This window comes from Fistularia commersonii, chromosome 2 (assembly GCF_037954325.1).
Source record: "Fistularia commersonii isolate RoL2024-O1a breed Wild chromosome 2, RoL_Fcom_v1.0, whole genome shotgun sequence".
Lineage (NCBI taxonomy): Eukaryota > Metazoa > Chordata > Actinopteri > Syngnathiformes > Fistulariidae > Fistularia > Fistularia commersonii.
This window is the reverse complement of record NC_141285.1, coordinates 17,898,525-17,911,521: the sequence shown is the minus strand read 5'-3', so window position 1 is coordinate 17,911,521 and position 12,997 is coordinate 17,898,525. Positions and strand designations below refer to the sequence as shown.

General features: G+C 39.8%; 1 protein-coding gene across 1 annotated transcript; it reads right to left on the bottom strand.

The window, feature by feature from the left end:
- Positions 1-1,545: 1,545 nt before the first annotated feature.
- LOC147236599 (bifunctional 3'-phosphoadenosine 5'-phosphosulfate synthase 2-like) lies at positions 1,546-12,215 on the bottom strand. Its single transcript, XM_086171352.1, has 12 exons — positions 12,042-12,215; positions 9,932-10,046; positions 9,596-9,831; positions 9,375-9,513; positions 9,101-9,219; positions 7,175-7,288; positions 5,683-5,794; positions 4,653-4,858; positions 4,277-4,412; positions 3,624-3,892; positions 3,300-3,529; positions 1,546-2,812 (listed from the first exon to the last, which is right to left on the bottom strand). Exons 1-12 carry the CDS (start codon positions 12,066-12,068, stop codon positions 2,671-2,673), a joined length of 1,845 nt encoding a protein of 614 aa, XP_086027478.1. The 5' UTR covers positions 12,069-12,215; the 3' UTR covers positions 1,546-2,670.
- Positions 12,216-12,997: the final 782 nt, after the last annotated feature.

Here is a 12,997-nt window from a genome sequence, read left to right as displayed (position 1 = left end):
ATAATAAGGTGGTGTTTGTTTGTTTTTTTTTTTGTTTTTTTTTGTTGTTTTATGTTTGTTGCAATAGTAGTTAAAATAATTGAATTATAAATATCCACATATTTCTCAAATTTTCTTTTTAAAAGTAATAATTACACTGTAGCCACATTTGTTTAACGTTGGTGTTTGGTTGTTATGACAGCCGGGGGGAAAATGTCAATAGATTAAATTATTGAAAAAAAAATTATGGTCTTTGGTTTTAATGTTTGCCTAATCTGATTACTGAAATAACTGAACTTACAGCTGGCTGTCTTATTCTGTAAATAACTGAATACTTTTGGCTTTGATTGTTTACACAATGCGGACTTCAGAAATGTCGATGGGGAATTTCCCTATTGCAGTTGCATTTCATGGTTAAGTTAATTCATTTTTGCCATGAGAGATGGATTTGTTGATTTGACGATTCATATTACGATGGGTTACTGTTCTTTCAAGAAGTGTCTCTTGGATGCGTGTCCCAATATTACGTATTCCCTGGGAAATTCACCAGGTACTAGAGAGGATTCATGACCAGGTTTCCCTAAAAATATTCTAAATATAAACTTACCTCAGTACAAGGGCTCTACAGCAAAGAGGAAAAACACAATTAAAAATAATAATGTCTGTATGTTCAAAATTTTAGGAGTGTTTTCTTTGTGTTGAAAATTCAGATGAAAATATGGCCACAGTGCATAAAAGAGCCCGGTTTTACTTAAATACAGTAATGACAGTAGTATAACATAATTTTAACTGATTTCTTAGAGATGAGACACATTGGATGTAAATCAGTTGGAGATTTTATGAAATTGTAAGTCTGCAGCTCTTCAAATCTAAAACCAGTAACCTGAAATATCACAGATTAAATTATCTGACCCTGAACGAAGGTAATGGGAAAGCGTCTCCTTTGCAACTTGTACTTCCTGATAGGGAACACACTCATCTCACAGTAGCGTAAGCCCACGCAGTTTAATAACAACTCAACCCTATAAATGAATACATAATATTTGATTGATTTTAATACTTCTCAGGAATCTTATAATCACATGAAACAAAAGACTTGATCAACATCGATCATATGGTATAGCCAAACAAGACAATCACTATTTACTTGAACAATGTATAATAGATGGCACATGCTCCTGGTTGTTAAACCTACCTACCAGATTAGGTACCTAATCTGATTTCTAATAGCAACACCGAACTGCAAATACCGTCAGGTGAATTCAAACCTGATGAAACCTGAAATGTCAAGGGCCCCATACCAGCACCACAGCAGTCTCGATTTAGCGGTTTTTTTTTTTTGTCGTCCAGTACCACATTTCTTCAGCAGAGGGCGGGATTGTATTTCAGCTTTGCAATTTTGAACGATACACTCGAAGCGTTGATGGTTTCAACCTTTAAACTTTACTTCTCTTTCTTCATCCATGATAAGTATGAACCTTGAACTGAGAGAGCTTTGTGAGGGTATGTTGCATAACCAATTCACACCAACAAAATAAGGGTAAAAGACTTCAGTAAACATTTCAATCGATTGCATTAAAAGATGATTTATATTATTTAGGTTACAATGCACAATATCCCAGCAATTTGGTACTTACATTCATTCATAGTAGCAACACGTTTTTTTATTACTGCATTTAAAATTCACATCTGATATCCCGATGTATAACATTGCAGGTCTTTAATTACAAATGCCCAAATTCACAACATTATATAATTGCAAGAGAGCTTTCAGACTCAAAGGAATTTATACATTTTCAGCTGTATTCTGTTGACATTTTGGAGAAAGGCACTTTCATATTTTATAAGTATGCTATACTTCAAAATATTATTAAACAATATTGCAGTATTAATTAACCAACATAGTATACAAATAGGCACTGTAGGTAGTGATAATATTGCTTCCATTTAGTTAATACAAATAACTGGAGTGACAGTAATGTATTACAAAATGCATTAAAAAGTAAAATCTATTTTATTTTTTCCTTCAAATACAATATGAAAATATCTTAAATGATTTCCCTTTCATGGGATGTGCTTCTAAGGTACAAAGGAGGAAAGAAAGAAAATAATTTCATGTTACCCTTAACTTATTACAATACATAGCATATGTTAATATGCATATTACTTGCAAATGTATGAAGTACATCCACTTACAAAATGCCTTTAACTTACTGGTCATAGATGTCATACATTGAGGTGCAGTTGAACTGCTACGGTTATTAGGGAGAGCATTTGGTATGTCCTACTATTTTCTTCATTCTGGTTCACCCAGTATTTGGAACACACTCCCAAATACTTTAAATAAGTCTGCACATTATAAGTTTACACGAAGTGTGACTACTGTTTTATAATGTACCAGTTTCAACTCTTGTGTGCTTAACACATTGGCAAGTGAATGTAAACATAACATAGATTAATAAATCACATAATTTAAAGTAATGGAAAATGTAATGATTTATTTACCTCTGACTAATATATTGATTTTGTGAAGACTCACAAAACATCAACCTTTCCCAGAACGATTAATTATTTATTGCGATATAGCCTCCTCACTCTAACTGTGCATTTGGATAAGATTAAACAGGAGGCTTTCTAAGATATTCTTGAGGAATGGATATTTTCACAGTCGTGAGCTGAGAGCCGTGCTGATCACTGGTCCTTTTGAAGTGAGCTGTAGTACTCCACCAACACCTTCCAGGCCTTGGGGGCCATGAAACCATCCGGAGGGTTCTGTCCTGTGCGAGCCAAGTTCCTCATCTTGGTTCCAGAGATGAACTCAAAGTCAGAATGTCTAACAGAATGAAAAATGAGGAATGGAAATATGCAGAGATTGGGCAGTACTGGGCAACACAATTTTAGTGGTCCAAATAACATAATTTATGCAAGTGTATTAGTAAAAACAAAATTTAAGCAATGTATAACAGTATCATATACGTGGCTAGAATTTTGTAAGGGCTTAGATTTATTACAATCTCCATGAAGAATTCTATAAAGGCGGTGCACTGACAGTTTATATTTTTACTCGAGGCCTTAAAAATACTGTGAATTCTTGTCAGATTAATTTTTTTTTTCATGTTTTTATTTTAAAGATGTGCAAGGTACAGTAATGTGCTACTGTCATTTATAAACATACCTTGCCAACTGATACAAATACAAATATCAACATTGTCTGTCCAATGTATGATATCAGAAAATACCACCCCTTCAACCCCCAGGTGCCCTGATGGCAGACCGCTGATCTAAAACATTTTAAACTCATAGCCCTCTTTTTTACTTACCTCTCTTTGTCATAGAAATCCATAGCCTTTTTAGACTTGTTGTAGGCAGCAACCCTGAAGGGGATAATCTCCACAGAGGTGAGGCCTGGCGCCATGGTTAGAACCTTGCCCCCATGCGTTGGTTCATACAAGTCTTGTTTAGTCTCTGGGTGAGGCATACCCGCAGGGTCGCGGCCAACAATATAGAAATTGGCTCCTGCAATCATTCTGGCCCTACAGTGCCATTGTACCTGAAGGAAAGTTACAGAACATCCAGCTTGATAATCACACAAACACCTAATATGCATTTATATCTAATTGCACAATAAATCAGCAGATCCTTGCCTCTGTAGGTCCAGCATACATCATAGGTGAGGGAAAGATGGCAATGATGGTGCTTTTTGGGTCCAGGACACCTTCCTCCAAAACGGCAGCATGCTGCCTCATTCGCCAGTCCAGAGGCACATCATCATCTTTGGTCCAGCCACCAAGTGGGTGCAGTAGTAGAACAGGATTCTTGTAGCCACGTTCCAGCAGACGACGTTTCGTGTCTTGCATCAGCAGAGCGTGACCGTTGTGGACTGGGTTACGGAGTTGAAAAGCAAATACTGCATCTAGGGAAGAAATAGTTACACAGAAGCATCAGTTTCACATTAGTTGCTTGTGTTCTCTGTATTTTAGAACAAACTCTCTACCCAGCAAAACTCATGGTGGAACCAAAGAGCAAAGCATGAGTATGGCATTCATGTCACAGTGAGAGGAAGCTATGTGTCTACTAATCACAAACATCACCACGCTGCTTTTAATTTACCATGTCACAATTTTTCTAGTTGATTTTCTGGTTCTGACAGCGTAATTGTATATTCAAGAATAAATTCCCCCCAATTTCAAGACTTTCAGTTTTTTAATCCTTGCAATTCACACTGTATATATGTATGTTCCAATGCTTTTTGATCTTTACTCTGGATTTAGGTGAAAGATTTTGAAGATTTTCTTACCCGCGTTCATGTCTTTGAATTTCTGCTTCAACTCTTGTGGGGTGAGACGGTACTGGTCGAGTCCATCATTCCATTTAATTCTCTGTAAAACCTCCAGGTCACCACCTACAAGCCAGTCACCTCCCTCCTTAACCATCTGCACAAGTTCAAAATATAGGTAAATCTTGCAAATATGAAAATGCCCCATACTAATATGCAAAACCTATTTGCAGTTTGTAGTTATCTGAATAGGCTTTTTTAACTTTTTTCTTTCAATGAAAGTAACAAAGGTAAACTGTAGCATTTACATAGGAAGAAAGAACAATGGTGGTTGACAGTGGTTGACACTGCGAAGATGTATTTAGGAGTCAATGGCATCTGGTGAATGCCTTCTCACCTTGATGTAAGGGTGCTGTGGGCAAGTGGTGCCCCACTGTCTGGCAGTACGTTCCTCCTTGCGGTGTGCATAGAACTCTGGATTCCTGAGAATAGCCACTCGTGAACCCTGGTACTCTAGTGCTATGGCTGCACTGCCATCCAGCTCTTGCTTGATCTCAGTACTAACAGGCAGGACAATGGGGACAGACAAGTTGATGGCCCCATCTGTGAACCAAAAAAAAAACAATTTAATCAAACTGAAACCAAAAATACATGTGTGTCAAAGTTGCAAGACATCCCAAAAGTACATTCAAATTATGATGCATTTACTTAAGCAATGTCTTCTAAAATTAAAGAGGTACACTCATTAGCAGGATTAACTTTTTAGGTAACAGGAGACGTACAATGCCTTTGACAGAAAAGTAGTCAATATCTACATAAAAATATATTTTACAAAATATAACTTTATTTAATGCTACTTAGCGTGTGGAAATTAATGTGCAATTGAGCACTGACCTTGAAAAAATATCCAAAGGTACTTGGTAAATGTTTTTAAATAGTACAAGTATGAGATGATGCTGAAATTAATTCCACGAGCAAGCTTCAAACAACCTGGTGTGAATCAGTGATAGTTGACCTAGATATGCAAAGTCTGCGTACATTTTCTCCAAAAGTAGGCTGAATGTTCTGATTAACAAAGATAACACTGGTTTCATTTATGGTTTTCAAAAATCTAAAGAAACTAGAACATGTGGTTAAAGTCATTAACAATTACACGACATGTAATCTGCTAGAAAGGAGACTTATTCTGTGAAGTGTCTCTTACACCTAGAATTGGATATGATGTAAATGTAGGACAAGTTCTTTTTTTTTTTCTTTCATGCCATCCTTGATATGATAACAGATTAAGAGGTCAGTTTTTCATCAGATAATTTGCAGTCTTAATTCATTTTACAAGACTACAGAACGAGGATAAATAGTGGTAGCAGTGATAATGTCAGAGCAAAGTCAGAAAAAAGTGACAACAATAGTGGTGTTTTGGCTCTCACCATCTAAGAGGTTGCTAAAGTGCAAAACTTGGAGAAACTCTCGTTCTCTCATGAAGCCCTTCAAAGGACTTGCCCAGCCCTCTGCTAGAACCTGGACCCACTGGAGGTCGAGCTGATGAAAAAAAAAAAAAAAAAAACTTATTCAAAACAATTATATTTTTTCTTTTTTAAACTGAAGGTGAAAATTACAGGTAAACAGCATACAGTTCCGGTCAAATGTGTGATTTCTTTTAAAGGTCAAGTTTGTAGAATTTAGAATGGATCATTTTTGCATTTCTCTTATTCAAGTAACATTATGTGTTCTGCGGTTCGGAAACTTCTGATAATGACAGCTGTACTTCCCCCACCGTGATGTATATGACATATCTCAATCAGTTAAGACTGACAATTATTTTCCTTTTCCTGCATTGCTATAAATGCAAACTAATTCAGAAACGTTATCAAATTAAATTAATTTTACTGATTTCACATAATTTGTATCATATCCTAGCAAACAAACACTTTGGGCTGAGTCTGCTAGTTTGTCAAGTATTGGCCACATACCTATCTGCCTGTATGAAAAGATTGCAGGCTGCAGTTTCACCACTAGGTGTCATTAGATCCAGTACTCGCTTACTAGATTCCTAAACACTGAAATAGTTTAGTTTTTTCCATTCCAGAACGTCTCATCTGTCTATCAGCTGTAATAAGTTCTTATTTTATATCGCAGCTGTATAAGAATATTGTGGCTGATATGTTCGTGATCAATACAATCATTCTCAACTAAACCACAAAATAGCTCATTGAAACCCAGCCTTGGTTAAATTAAATCTAAACTACACAAGAAACCAATCTCAAAAGTTTTTGTGGCAATGTATGTGTGCATGTCTAAATAAATGCAATCTCTAAATGCAAACATCCTTTTCCAGGTACTTACACAGGAAACACAAACAGATAAAAAAGAAAAAAAAATGAACAAAGGAAACAGGAAAATTCACATAACTTTTAAAGCAAAATGTACAGACGTTATTATATGTATCCATATATGTATGTGTATGTATGTGTGTGAGTGTGTGTGTGCATGTGTGTGTGTGTGTGTGTGTGTGTGTGTGCGTGCATGCCTGGTAAATATAAGTAAATAAAGAGATAAAAACAAAGAAAAATATTTAAATAAATACAATCACATACTGCAGTCTGCATATTCTGCTTGTTTTGCCCAAGGGTTGTTTCTAAAAGCGTGCACTGACTTACGTCTTTGTCAAAGTGATGGCCTCTAGAAAAATGCTCAGGTCTTGTTTCAGTTCTTGACAATCCTGTTAGTCTACATTTAATTGTATCAATTTTCCTGGGGGTTGTTATGTCTCTAAGAACTGTGAGAAGTACAGATCAGTTCATGTGATCCAAACAGTAGAGAAGGTTTTTTGAGCTCATTATGAGCTCTTCCCCAGAATAGACAACGCAGCTATTTACTGCGTAATAAATAGAAAGCCTCGATATTGGAGTGGTAGGTTACCTTGGTGATGCTGATGGTGGGTAGTGTGTTTGCATCAGCCTCAGCAAGATTCAATGCGTTCTCTGGAACAAAGAGTTCATTTACCTCCTCCATGATTTCACCGGGCACAATATTCTATAGATGGAGAGAGAGAGAGACTATTAATGCAAAGATTAAAAAATGTTGTTTCCTGTGTTGTGGTAAATCAATGTGAAATCTGTAAAGGACATGGAGAACATTGAGGTGATCCCTCAGAATGCACAAATTCCTCCTACTTATTAAAATTGCTTCTTTTTTTGGGTTTACCCCAGCAGGTCCCATTAGTAGGTTGCACCTTACTTCTTCTCAAACAGTTCAATTCTCAGGCAATTAGCTACTGTGTCATTGGTACAGCAGATCAAGTACTTAGGAGATGGAGAGTAATAGAGAGTAAAGAAAACAGGTTCAAGCAGGTGGAGAAAAGTGTCAGGGGTACTATGTGATAGAAGGCTATCAGCCAGAATGAAAGGAAAGTTGTACAAGACAGTGGTGAGACCTGTAATACTGTAGGGCCTAGAAACAGTGACACTGATGAAAAGACAAGGCTGGAGGTTGCAGAGATGAAGATGTTGAGATTCTCTTTGGGAGTGAGAAGGATGGATAGGATCAGGAATGACTCCATCAGAGGAACCACACATTAGATGTTTTGGAGAGAAGGTCAGAGAAGCCAGACTGAGATGGTTTGGTCATGTACAGAGGAGGGATAGTGAATATATTGGTAGATGGATGCTGAAATTGGAGCTGCCAGGCAGGAGGTCTGGAGGAAGACCAAAGAGAAGATTTATGGACGTAGTGAGAGACAGTATGAAGGTAGTTGGTGTGAGAGAGCAGGATACAGAGAATAGGGTCAGATGGAGAAGGTTTATCCGCTGCGGCGACCCTTGAAGGTAAAAACCAAAAGGAAAAGAAGAAGTTACAGGTACAGTAGATAGACTGGCTAAGGGCTTAACGTCAAGCATACGCAGACACTCTTTTAGACTTCTGCTTTTGCTCTTTGTGGCCAAATTTAATTACAATAATCAATGTTGACAACTGACTGTGACAGGGTTATGATACTGTTTTTTTTTTTCCTGTTACAGTAAATTTTCCCATCAGCAATCCAATCCTAAAACGAACGTCCCTTTATGTCATTCAAATGTACTTGTGTTACCATGTGACATAAATGTCCCCCGGGTAATTTAGTAACCACCTTGAAATGACCCTTGAATGAAAACTTGATTTTCGTGTCAGGCTGGAGGATTCAGAATTTTTGCCAAAGAGAAGCATGCATGATTGCAGGAATGCTCACCATCTGACTTTGCACTGTACTTGTTGTACCTGTATTTGGATATGTATCCTCATGTGGCAATGAATCACGCTTGAGTATAATTTTCTTCGGGTAAAGAATCATCTTTTGCTATTTTTCTTATCTGGGACAGGTGTAAACTAACAGGAAATCAACACGTTTGTTCAATGAGGGCAGCTTTTATACCCCTGAATATATGTATATATTTACTTATATGATTGACTTGAAATTTTTAAAATATTTTATTTCTCCAATTATATGAGTCATATGATCTGTTTTCTGTCAGACCTTTGAAAAATAGCACTTCAACATGTGTTGCAGCACACACACACACAGACACACTTTTTTAGGACAAGCCCCAACTCAGGTCTCAGTTGGCTTGCTTGGACTTGTCTTTCACACACTTTTGCGGAGGATCTTTCTTTGTCGTGCTGCTTTCTCATATATGTGTGTAATTTTGCAGAGACTGCATGTAGTGGAGAAGGTAAAGCAATTTTGCAGCTTGTTTGCAACAATAGTGATGGGGACCAGAGGGGCCAATATAAATTAATGAGCACTATTTTACCTTCTCATAAAACGCATTCGCATATCACACAGCATTACAAAATTGGGGTGACACACACCTGATCTCTGAGCATCTCGAGCACTTGGTCGACGCATTCATTCACCGAGAGCTCTCCAGTTTTCAGTACCAGCTCTGGGGCTTCTGGGCGCTCATATCCTGAGTCAATCCCAGTGAAACCTTGCAAAAAACATGCAACAGAAGCGTTAAGACACCACAGGGATTCGAATCATCTTATTTCAGAAAACATACAGTGACTACCTAATATATGCAGGAAGCACGGGCACAATGTAAGAATTTTTAAGAAAATGTATTCAGTCGACAATCACACATACCTTTGATTTCTCCAGCCCGGGCCCTCTTGTAAAGCCCTTTTACATCTCTGCTCTCACACACCTCCAGAGGAGCATGGATAAACACCTCGAAAAATGGTAGTCCAGCATTGGCATGGATTTTTCTGGCTTCCACACGATCCTGTGGAAGGCAATACCGTGCATTGAGCACATGTAGACAAGACTCCTTTTCATATGTACAAACTTGTGAAAAGGTACGTGACCTTAGAAAAGGGGGAGATGAAACTGGTGATGCACACAAGTCCCGCATCGGCAAACAGTCGAGCGACCTCGGCGATACGACGGATGTTCTCTTCGCGGTCTTCAGCGGAGAAGCCCAGATTCTTGTTCAGGCCCTGGCGAATGTTGTCCCCATCCAGCGAGTAGCAGGGGATAGCATGGCTGACGAGAAATTCTTCCAGTGCAAAGCTGATAGTTGTTTTCCCAGCGCCAGACAAACCTTGTTGGAATGACAAGAGCGCATTTGTTGAATATTCCGTCTAATACCCTATTTCGTATGTGTGGCTGTGAGGCACCTCAGATAGCAGGGCACTGCTTACCGGTGAGCCAGATTGTGCACCCTCTGAAGCCTCCTCTTGTACCCACAATCTGCCCCCTCTTGCTCCGGCTGACATGATGAGCCTGGTACACCACATTGGTCGACCTATTCAGGTCCTGAAAGAAAAGAATCCTGAGTAAACAAAGGCAGGTGTGTGCGTGTTATTCTGTTCATTCAGTGATAATTATCAAAACCATTCAACAGTCGTACTTCTGGTAAGCCCACTCCTTCTCGACTGTCAACATTTTTGCCATTTAACGAGGATGTCTTCTAAATAACGCATATTACAGCGAGACATACAATTCAGAGATTAGACTCCTAACCGTGTGTGGAATGCACTTACCTGTTACCGCCCATTTTGCATACAGATTTTGCCTCACTTGACTGGTTTTGTATATGGCCCTGCCAGAGAGTAAATACATTGACCAGGATGTGGATGAATGGGCCTGTGCTGACTTCTTGAGGGAGAGGGGTGGAAGAAAAAAAAAAAAAAAAAAAAAACAAGGAAGGTAGTGGACTGACTGGACAATGTGGACAGTGTGCTGCAGCCCAGGCGGCGCACTGGGACAGCGATGATGTGGCAGTACTGGTGCCCACACATTCGCCCCGCAGACCCACTCCCTTCCACCCTGCATTCATTCAGCCCACTATTAACACACCCCTTCCATCAGTGCTCTGCCAGTCTGTGACCAGATTGTTTTTTTCCACAAGCAACTAGTGTTCCAAAAAAGCCATATTACTGCCTCCTGTTAATCATTTCATCAGTATCAGGAAATGGAAATTGTGTAGTCTGTGTTTTTTTAGATAGTAAAACCCGCCCAAAGATGTTTCTTGACAACTAAGTATCAGGACTGTAGATCTATCAGGAACAGTTTTGGTGGTGATTCACTGATAACTTGAGCAAAAGTTTTTCGTGCTCATCGATGAATAGGAACTTCTTCAAATTATTTCATTCAATCCCAACGTGCGCCCTTTCACACAGAGACACACTTGAGCCCTTCTTTTAAACACACCTGAGACTCGTTGTTCCTGCCTCACCTAGTTACTTATTTAATTTGCTCCTTCTCACATGTGATTTCACTATGCAAACATCTAGCATCTTCAGCGTCTTCATTTCTCTGGCCTTCCAGCACGCCCCTCTGAGAGCCAGCACGTTCTTGTCCAAGAAGGTCACGGAAACCAGCTGGGACATTTTGTACCGACGCATCATTAACTTTTTCAGGTAACGGAATACATGTGCGTGACTTTTTGACTGTTCTATCGTCTGCGACTGGGTGATTTAACAATAAGCGTGTGGAGTCACAATGGGCATATACAATCAAATATTACCTCGCTGTTTGTTTAATCCACAACTACAACCTCACATTTTAACCATAACTGAGATAGCGGAGGGAGACAACTCAGTTGAAAATAAACAATCACCTGTTGGATGATTACACCTCATTGTGTGATCTGATCACCTTGAGACGGGTGTAAGTGGAGTCCAAACACCATGAACTTCGTGGCACAGAATGATAATCGATTAAAAGTTTGTTAGAAGAAATCTGGACACACACACACACACACACACACACACACACACACACACACACACACACACACATCCAGAGCTTTCCATTAATTCCTCTCACTCCTCCCAGGCCCCCCACCGCCCCACCCCATCTTGTGATAACTACTCCCCGGCTGAGCAGCAGTCTCAGCCCGTCGTTCCAACAGTGGCTTCTTTCTGCCCCTCGCCCAGACCAGACACCCCCTCCCTCGTCATGAATGGGTCATATTGAGATGAAGTCGTTCTGACAACAACCGGCCCATTCAAGGTAACGGCACGTCTTCTGCCACACCTGGGTATAACGATATGCAGCACCGAACACAGCCGAATATTGAAGTCGACCACACGGGGGTTAACTTTGTTTTCTTTTTGACCGTGTATGTGCGTGTGTGTCTTGTAATCATCACTTTGAAGCGACCGGAGAAACCCGGTGGTTATTTCACATGAATACACCGCGCGTTACATGGAATAGCGCTTTGAACGCTGTACTTTTAGACAAAACAGAAAACAAACATTTGAAGATTCGGCTGATGACACTTTGGATCTTAATCGGTTCGCTTACCGTGCGAAGCTTTTTCACTCCGGACATTTCGTACGAGGGAGGGCGGGTGGAGGGAAACGCACCGCCGAAGGGACCGAGAGAGGCTCCTCAGTCTCAGGCCTGGATGCCGAAGTGTGCCGCTTCTCTTCTTCCGCGCCGGAGCTTCCAAACTTTTTGTCCACGGTTATCGATACGGCGGAGGATAGAGGGAGGGAAGGGGTTTAAAAGGACTTCCAAGACACGTAGCATTCCTCTGGCCCAGCCTCCAGAACCTCCTCCTCCTCCGACGGCCATAAATCTGCATAATTTAAGGTACACCAGCCAATACTCGTCGTGAGTGGGCCGAGCGTGGAAACCGGCTGGACCGGAGTCAGTGGGTGCGAGGCGCCTTCCACTGTAACCACCCGCTTCTTCCTGTTGCAAAAAATAATACAAAAAAAATCACACAAAGCAACAAAACAGCATTTCCTGCTGAGCAGAACACGGCGAAACATTCGATATTGGAAAATACATCACTTTTTGACTTGCAATATGAATATAAAAAACAAATCTGGCATGGATTTAGCACACACTGACACTGTGAGTGCTGATCTGTGGCTGTTGGACTGTTTGAACTAAAGTTATGAGGCTGCTCGCAAAAGAGAAAGCATATAAGGGGTCAACCTTGGGAAAAGATAGTTAAGCGGTGCTTTGTTTGCAGAAGCAGCTTGATAAAATTCAAATCTGCTACTGTTCCAGTTATCAGCGCGGCCCAGAGATAGTTGCTTGTAAATTATGTGTTTGTGTTTGATTCAACTCATCGTGCTGTGGTGTCAAAAGGGGATGAACATCCAACCAAATATGACGAAGAGTTCCTATTTTATCATCACTATCAGTGCGATCTTATTCATTTATCAGAAAAGGTAATGTAACTTATAAGAAGCGCTACAGGTTAAGTGTACAGGACACGATGGCGGTGAACCAGGTGTTCAGACCCT